This window comes from Schistosoma mansoni, assembly GCF_000237925.1.
Source record: "Schistosoma mansoni, WGS project CABG00000000 data, chromosome 1 unplaced supercontig 0010, strain Puerto Rico, whole genome shotgun sequence".
In the NCBI taxonomy this organism is placed as follows: Eukaryota; Metazoa; Platyhelminthes; class Trematoda; order Strigeidida; family Schistosomatidae; genus Schistosoma; species Schistosoma mansoni.
In genome coordinates this window covers 2,694,725-2,704,598 of record NW_017385987.1, presented here as the reverse complement: position 1 = coordinate 2,704,598, position 9,874 = coordinate 2,694,725, and the positions used below count along the sequence as shown (strand labels likewise).

At 29.4% G+C, this 9,874-nt stretch overlaps 1 protein-coding gene across 1 annotated transcript in view; it reads right to left on the bottom strand.

Moving 5' to 3' along the window:
* Smp_000050 (transient receptor potential cation channel,putative) overlaps nucleotides 1–9,874 on the bottom strand; it is a gene marked incomplete at both ends in the record, with an annotated part of 59,472 nt that overhangs the window by 25,691 nt on the left and 23,907 nt on the right. Inside the window, 5 exons of the mRNA XM_018792010.1 lie at nucleotides 1,714–1,857; nucleotides 2,664–2,889; nucleotides 5,061–5,265; nucleotides 6,624–6,735; nucleotides 9,582–9,731. Coding sequence (XP_018644913.1) covers nucleotides 1,714–1,857; nucleotides 2,664–2,889; nucleotides 5,061–5,265; nucleotides 6,624–6,735; nucleotides 9,582–9,731 — 837 coding nt within the window. The remainder of the gene's footprint in view (nucleotides 1–1,713; nucleotides 1,858–2,663; nucleotides 2,890–5,060; nucleotides 5,266–6,623; nucleotides 6,736–9,581; nucleotides 9,732–9,874) is intronic.

Here is a 9,874-nt window from a genome sequence, read left to right as displayed (position 1 = left end):
GGCTATCAGGAATCAGTAGCTGAGTGGATAATTCGATGGCGTTTGAAGAGAAAAGTGCTGGGTTTGAGTCCCAGAGTGAACATCAACTCTGAGATGCAGGTACATCCAGCTGACGAGTCCCAAATAGGACGAAACGCGAGTCCTGTATTTCACTGCTAGCCACTATCCATCTTTGCTTATAATTGTTAAGTTAGATACATTATTCAAAGGCTGAAGATACTATTCATCTATGAAAGCCAAAACATTTTGATTTGGATTCAATCGTGTAATCAAATTGTTGAACTCTGTTTCATTAACAAATGAGCTTTAGTTTCATTAAATAACATTCGATGATCACCTGGTTATAAAATAAAAAAATTAGCCAGATAATGCATCAAGATAAATATATATATATATATATATATATATAATGAATAGTTTTCTTACTGTTGTATATGAAAATCGTACACAAGGCGATAAATAAAATCCTTGAAGCTTTCGAAAATATAATGATAATGAATTTTGGGCACTGGAAAGATAAATAAAATATATGGTTGGTTAGTTTAGAAAATACAATTCTCAAGCGTTTATTGAATATTTCTACTAAAGCAAAAGATTATTGGATTTGAATCATCGGTACGTTTCCATTAACTCAAATCATCATAGCTAAAATTACTTAGTTTCCAGTCTGAAATCGAAGAATGTTCTAACAATGAAGTTATTCGCGTGTTCAGATAACACTCAAACTTAGGTCATCTTATGAATTTAAAATGACAATCATATCAATGACATTCTAAACAACAAGTTCAATTTAGCACAAAGATATTTTAGATTTCTTTTGGTTTAGAACATTTCGCGCTTGTTAACGTACAATGCACAATCTACTATAAGAGCACAATGATATCTTGTACAAATCTTGATGTAATGTTGTCCAACTCATTAAACTATAATCAAATAAATTATATGGGACTCACCTTTTCGAGGTTTCATGTGGTGGTCTTTTGGCCTAAAGAGAAAAGGGGACAGATAGTTACATTTTTGATAAACCATTTCTATTCATCATCAGTCACATAGTGGAATATATTCTGAATAACATATAAATTAATTTATAAAGCATTTATTTAAATAATACAAGTGTTATTCTTGTATAATATCGATGATACTCGCGAATAATACTAAGTTTAATACTTTGAATAATTGTCACTTCTAGGAGAGCTTTTAAAAAGGGGATGTTAAGCAACTACACTGTAGACCTAAACTTGCGGCAAAGTTTGGTAAGATAGAGATATTTCAACACTTTATCTTGGATGAAGCGGTTGACTTACAAAACTCGAAAAATTCGAATAATTCACTTCTACATGGAGTTTATGCTGATGATGTTATGCATAGGGACAACGAAAGCTTCTCGACTGAACCATCCAGTTCAGAGAACGAAACTCCAACAAATGTTATGAAGTCCTATTGTTACATATCAGTTAGCAATAATAAACAATTACGTTGCAGAAAGCATGTGTAAATAACCTTGTAAAAATCGAAAAATTAATTTTTACGCATAGTTTTTTTTATCTGTTCACTCAATTCTTTCACAGATTATTGGGTCATATTGTTTGAACAGAGAATCAAAATCAGACTAACCTATTACAGAACACTGTGTCATCATCCACATAAATTATGCATCATGAAGTAAAATGAAAGTAAAAATTATCACGTTTGATCATTTTAATCGAAACTTACATCCATAGACATTTTTCTATCTGATGGCTTTTTAGGTTTTTTATCCATTTCAAATTTACTAGCCTCATTTTCTTTGACTTGGAATTTCAACGACAATGGTACTAATGGAGGTAGGGTTATTCCAATTATTAACGCTACAATAAACTGAAGAAAGAATAAACGAGATGTTATGAATGATCTGTGTGTTAGCTAAAGTTTCAGAATTAAAGTCATTTTAGTTGCCAGGATATATATTTTTTTCTTTCATTTACAACATGAAGCAATTGTAATTTGGATTAAAAATAACAATAAACCCAACAGTATTGTTAGTTTCATTGACAAAACCTGCGCCTTATCATTTGAAATTAACAATAATCTTCGTTTAGTATAAAGTTACAGTTTATTAACGAATGACCATTGAATTATTTATGATTTAAACTTAAACGTTGCTTACAACATAAAAGTATAGATACCATTTTCTTGAGCCTATCATGAATGAATTCTAATTATTATGCTCCCATGGCTCTATTTAGTTACTGATAAGTTACTGACTATTCTATGTAATAAATCAGTGTTAACTGTATGTCACATTAAAGAAGTATAACAACTGTAGTTGTTTATGAATATGGCAGACCCTAAGTTTTAAGTTGTAAATTTAGATACACGGTTTTTTTTGAAGTCGAAAAGTATTCCCAAGATAATTACCGAAAATGAAATCGAATTCCCGCTAAATTTAAAGATGAATTATTAGTCCTTGTTCTTTATGTATCTCTTTCACATTCAAACATGTAGAGAAGAATTAACTGATAGAAAAAGGAATTCAATAATCTTATCACTACGGTCTTACACTAATATACACAGATCTTACAACTGATAGCAAATTAATCATCAATTAATTATTGATTATGATGAACAGTATTTTAAATCATCTACTGGGACATTATGTGAAAAAAATTATTTGAATATTATACCGGAAACATTCCTGATCTTGGATCAATCATTCCATTCCAAACACGTTCAAGATATTGTTCAGAACACTGATGTGAAATGAAACTCATGGATTTTCCTTCTGCAGCTAGCATTAGACATGACATACGTCCGAATAATTTTCTTTCAAGTATAATTGTTTTAAATGACAAACTTTGATTGTCATTATAACATTCAGTTAATAAACTATAAGCTTTTGATTCAAAAGATCTGAAAAAGAAATGAAATATATGGAAACATAGTAACCAATGGAAGTCATGTTTTATCACAAAGGGACATCAAACGGAGAAGCACTGAAAACTGGGAGGGAGCATTGGATAGCTGTTTTGTCCTAGTGAGACCTCCCTTATCAGTTAGTACTAATGATCCTTTTAGCGACTCAAAACCTAATAGCAAACATAGTGTTTGTGAATTAGAATTCGATGGTTCACATTTTTAACTTCAATCGGTTTTGTAATACTATGCAACTACCATTCATTGATATTTAGGAAAATAGTCTCGTTTGCCATAAAATGAAATCTAAAGTTTGAAGGTATTCATTTTAAATCTCTCTAATCTACTTGACTGTGATCACATGGTTTCTTGTTAAAACATGATTTTTTTTAATCATCATTTTGAAGTAAACATTAAATATTTGTGAAACTTATATCACTTAATAACGGATCCCAAAAAAATCTTTTCTCAAAAATGATTTGTTAAAAAACATAAAAGTAAAATAAAACTTTCATCTATACAGATCAATCCGATCTTGGTCTATTGATTAGTAATCACAAATATAATTTAATGAAATATAAAAAAAATTATCAGGTATTTGACAACTGTTTTGTTGCTAGATATTTTTAATAATCTATGGTGATAGAAGGGGTACCTGGAAATATACAGAATATTATACTACATATATAATGACGTGATATTAGTAAAACTTTTTACACGTTTTGACATAACATTTTTAAAAATAATTTTTTACTGTTTATCAATATCTTCTTTTATTCTATACTATATTCACCTTTATTTTACACTAAACAGCTGGCGTTCATGCCAAACGAATAGTACTAATAGTTGAGCATGATTAAATGTTGGTTTTGTGGAGAGGTTTTTATAGTTTTATGTATATACATAATAATTTCGACTTTCATTATATCTTTCAAGAATTACGGATAAAGATTTTAGAAGAATATGTTCAACCTATCTATTCTCATCTTTAAAGATTTTTACAGGTATATTCTTACATCTAATTATGTCTGACTTTAAATTCACATGGTATTGTTTGTTTGAATCTTCCTATTGATGTTTAGGATTGAAATTGATCAGTCTCTTATTGGCATATGTGCATACTATGAGTATTGCCTCCATATAGCCTTAATTCACAAGCATTGTGAGCAAAGATGGACAGTGGCTAGCAGTGAAATCTAGGACACGCGTGTTGTCCTATTTGGGACTCGTCAGCTGGATGCACCTGCATCTCAGAGTTGATGTCCACTCTAGGACTCCAACCCAGTACCTTTCGCTTCAAACGCCATCGCAGTCCTAAACATCAATGGGAAGATTCAAACAAACAATACTAAGTGAATTTAAACTTCACCCTATTGCACAAGCAAGTGGTTATCAGGACTCAGTAGCTGAGTGGATAACGCGATGGCGTTTGAAGCTAAAGGAACTGGTTTCGAGATCCAGAGTGAATATCGACTCTGAGATGCAGGTACATTTAGCTGACGAGACACAAATTGGACGAAACGCGCGTCCTGGATTCCACTGCTAGCCACTATCCATCTTTGCCTATATGTCTAACTTTGTTTGAAGTTCATTGCGATTTGTAAATAATTACTCTTTGTCGTTTCCGCAAAAACACTTAACACAAAGCAATCATATAGAAAACTGTTAAATAACATAATCTTCTGAGTTTTATCTCTTGTTTTTATATTTTGGACTGTCACTTTTTACCATTACATAATTCAAAGTATATATGAATATATATATATATATATATATATATATATATATATATATATATATATGAATAATATGATAAAACAATTAACCAACACAACTCGTCTTATTCTATATTCTGAAAATAAATTTCGAAGTTAGTTTTATTGAAACTGATAAGAATAACTTCTTTATATGCTATTCCATGTACTGAGGCTGACAGACATTAATATATATCAGGTTCAAAAAAATCTTTATATTTGACTGTCGCTTTCATAGTTATGATAATTTACAATATATTACGGAATGAAGTGTATTGGGATGGTTGTTACGATTTACTAAATTAATCTGTGATGTAAGATCGTCGTCTTTTTTCTACATAACAGGTAAATTATAAACACCAGTCATAATACTGAAATTAGTATTCGGTGACTTTCAAAAACTATTAATTATACCTTGAGTATTGAAACATTCCTTCTCTAGTCACTAAAGATGTTGCATTCATTGCTAAACGCCGTAATAGTAAAGCAGCAAACAATGCTGCTGGAAGTGGATCTTGAACTTGTGTCCAAAAATAATCGGCTAAATTAGCTCGTTCAGTTAATAAAGCCCAAATAAATAAATCAGTTGCAGGATTCTCAAATATTTGTGCTTTTGGTGCTGAAATTCAAGGTAAAAACTTGAAACATGTAAAGGAAAATTAATGAAATAATTAGCATTTTACCATTAATTAATTGCTTTCACTGTTCTTTCTTATTCAGTGAATGATAACTATGAATATCTGCTTAAAAGATTTTTATTTTATTATTTTCGATTTAAGTAATGCAAAATGTCTTTGGTAAATAGAACTTTAATCCAGATAAACGGCCGCTAGTTGAGAAAGTATTTAATCTTTAGTCTATAAAGTTGTTTGTTTACTGTAAATAACCAGTGATTCAATTTTTTTCAAATTTTCATATTAGATCGTTAATAACAATCCTGTAAATGGTTTTCCCAGGTTGACATTTATGAACATAGTGATCCTGCAAAATTTTGGAAGTTGATTTTCATCATGGGGTCTGGAGCAGCACAATCTAGGGACTGAGTTAAAGATTACTTTTATTGAAAGATTTAATTCATGATTGACCTCATTGAACGAGATATTAAATAACTAGTTGACTATTTATCAGTGGCTGTTATTATGCTGTTTAGTTTTAAGTGATGACTTAATTTTATCATTTAAAAGTTTGAATCCCACTGAAAGAATCATGCCTTTTCATGATTTCAGGTACACACTGCGGAAGAGCTTCAACTAACGTGAAAACTAGATTTAGATCACCACGATAAGTCTTTTAGTCTGATGGCTGAATTATAACCTGACAGCTGTAAATAATTACAGAAAATAAAACACACGATATTGACAACAATTGCGGGCTAATCAGAGTAAATTGTGTTTTTTGTGTAAGTATCCACCCATCTAATCGTTCAAATCAGTTTAGGTGATCCAAGCAATTTAGAATTCAGCTAAATCTAGAAAAATACACCACTGGTGAAAAGAATAAAAACGACTTGACCACCTTATTTGCTAAATACGTCCTAATGTCATAAAGGAAATTAATTTTATTAGATGATATATTTCTAATATAACAGTTTAGCAGTCTTTGTAGTACTAATATTGATTAGTATTTCTGATATTGCCCTTTTAATTGAATATATTTTTAATGTGTCTTTAAACTGAACCTTACTTTTCTAACAGTTGGTTGTAATTTTTAGTTATAAATGATTAAAAAACAAACCGATTTGTTGATCACTACCACATTGATTTCATTCATAAATACTTTAGATGTTCAATGATATTCCGATTCCTGATAAGAAATATTCAAGTATTGATGTTCCTCGATCAAAGTAAGTTTATTTTTTAGTCAAATACATCAGGAGATAAGTGGCACAAATCATCTTTACAAGGAATTAAGCTAATACAAAGTTTTGTAAACAACTAGATATCCACCAAAAAACAGAAACTAACATTTCCTACTTACCTCCAGTTGTTATCAAGAAAAAGTGTGGAGCCATATAAGTCGGACAATATTGTCTACCAACAAGTTCACGTAGTGCACGACCGATCAAATAAAGACTAATCTGATCTGGTATCTATATAATTTTTAAAAAAAGATTATGACTTATATTTATTTGTGTATATAAGTATTTTCTAAAACCAATAAGTTATTCAGTAGAGGATATATAAAATGTTTCAATAAGGTTAAACTCCTCTACTAATTGGGAAATGAATAATTACATGGATAACTATTTTTTATAATTATCATATCAGTTTATCAGAGAATTCATTTCTGGCACCATAATCTAAAGAGATGAAAACTAAAAGAAGAATAAATCAAATAGTCTTGGATACTAAGTACACAATAATAATTCCACTTGACTTATTCATAATGAAAGATAACCTAGTCTAAATAGGATACTCTTTAAGGAACTGGTTACTTTAACATACTATACTGAACTTCATCTATATAAGTGATTTCCGAAGTAATTAATCACTGAGTTTTTTAAGTTTAACATTAATTAGCTTCACTAATCTTGGTAAGATCACTGTTGTTTGAATTCAGTTATTGCTCATTTAAACTATTAGGGATTGTTATTATTTGTACTGGGCTAATAAATGCCTACAACTCATTTATTTATTGATCACCTTTGAAAATTACAAAATTTGATATTCATATGCGTATCTTATCATATCATTATCTGAATTCGTATCCGATTACTAACTTGGATGGATTTTCTAAAATTTATGGAGCACCAAGGTCACTTATAGTTTTATATATATAATCTGTGTTTTTTCGTATTCAAACTAGGTCTGAAGTAATCCTTCAATCATGTTAACACATTTTTATTTATTTCAGATTGGCAGATTAAGTTTCATACAAATAAGACAGTCAGCTATTGTTGATTTACTTTTTATTGGATTCTTATTTGATATTGTGAATAAAAGGTTTATTTTATACCATAACACGATATTACTATATTGAGTAGTGTTAAACCTAAAATACAATATGTCCGTTAAGAATGGTTTTGAATAACATTTAACAATAGTGGATAATAATAATTGATTTTTAATACGTTTTTTTGTATATTTCGAGGGTACATTTTCCCTTTCAATGAACTAACATAAACTGGCAAACCATCGTAAACAAATAAATTACTACTCAATTGTTTAAAATCATTTTTTTTTAGATTTTTCAGTAATCGATATCCCCTAACAGAAATCAACTGGTGATGTAATTTATTCCTAAAGTGATTGTTAAACTTCTATAAACCATAATTCTTTAAAATATTAGAATTTCCGATGGTTTATTTACTAAAAGTTAATAAAATGTGATATTTATTTAGTATGTTTATCTTATTACATCAAGTACTGTTGTACCTGTAGTAAACATTATGCATTATAATAATGAATGAAAATCTTACTTTAACAAATGCACGAATCACATTAATCAGAGCTTCTCCTGGATGCTAAGTAGTGTATAACAAAAAAGATTATTATCGATAATTATTCCAATGAAATTGTTAGTTATCAATGTCCTTTTTTTAAAGATGATTCAACGTATCAACTATATTAGTTATCAAAAGGGACAATAAATATAATAGAGAGAAATAGTAAGTAGTTAGAAGGTGATTGTTTCAATCTATTTATTTTATGGTCAAAAATATACAGTCTTAGTCGTCAGAAATCTTATTCCAAATCTGGTAACTTATTTGAATGATGCATTACTTGTTTCGGTGTTGTATATCAAATTAAATTTCCATAATATCATTTCTAGTAACCAGTTGTACAATATATCTCTCAATTTCGTTCTGATCCATATTTTATTTTACCATTTTGTTTACAGTTAATTCCATATTGAAATAAATATGATGAGAAGAGAGATGGAAACTTAAAGCAATCAAGATAACAACGAAAATGAAGGAACACTGAAGCTTGTAAGAGACAGTTCAAAGATATGCAAATGATGTATTTGATGTATGATTTTCACATTTTAATAAACTACCGTGGGATTATGCATTAAAAATAAATTGGTCATCCCCATCTGAGTGCTCGTTCGCTAAAAATATACCCGATTATCAGCGATTCAATGTCAAAACATATTAAGTTTCTATGATTAACCAGTGTAATTGATATCTGACTTTTGTTTAGTATCAAGATTTAGAAAATTGTACGATTTCGGTATATGATAATGGCAGAATTTAATTTTCAGTAGTTGAGTTCATGAATCGGTTGATGCTGGACCACCTTGGAAAATCTGGAAGCACTGTATGAAAAGGCCGTCCAGGTTTTTCAAGGTGGTCTAGCTTCAATCCATTCATGAGATCAACTATTAAACATTATCATAATCCGCACAAAACTCCTTTCTGATAAAAAAGTTACTTCTCATGTGTAATTAATGACTTCTAATCTTCTTCCGTCAAACTTCAATCTTTCAAATGATACCATTTCAATATGCATGTTAAGATAGTGTTCCAATTATTTAACATGATTTGACTTCCTCTTTGTTCATGGAACGATACTTAATAACTTTAAAACATTTCTGATATATTTAGCTAAGTTAGGAAGATGCCTTAATAAACTCACCTTTCAGTCAAGAATAAGAAATTCTATATAATTGGGCTTATGATGAACCGATAATACAAAGTGTAACATTATTCAAAAATAATTTAAATAAACGAATCATATCCTTCAAACAACTGAATAATACCATTTATCCAGATCTTAAACATCCTTGCGATTTTATCCATATAACTTTAGTTTTAATCTTGTTGTGCTAACGAGGTATGGTAACTTGAACCGATGCATGTATGTGTCTGGTTCTACGTAGTAGCTGACTGACTGACTTTAATATTGTAGACAAAATAACTCATAATAGAAACCTTTCTATAACATACTAAATTAAAATCTTCACTGATGTTAATAATTTTCTTCAACTTACATCTGAATGAATAGATTGGGTATAAAGTAGTTGAAGTCTTTCAGCAGTTAAATAATTAGATAATAAAAATCCTTTCTCAATAAATACACAAATAAACTGTACTTTATTTGATAATAATAATGCATTCATATGTTTTACTAATTTAGAATTCTAGAATAAAAAAACAATTAGATAAGTGATTATTTCGGGGTTTTTTTATTTATGTAAATATCATTTAATGTTTGTGAAAAAAACTAAAAGTAACCTGAAATAAATCACAAATATGAATAAACATTCCGAATGATTGTAAGCAA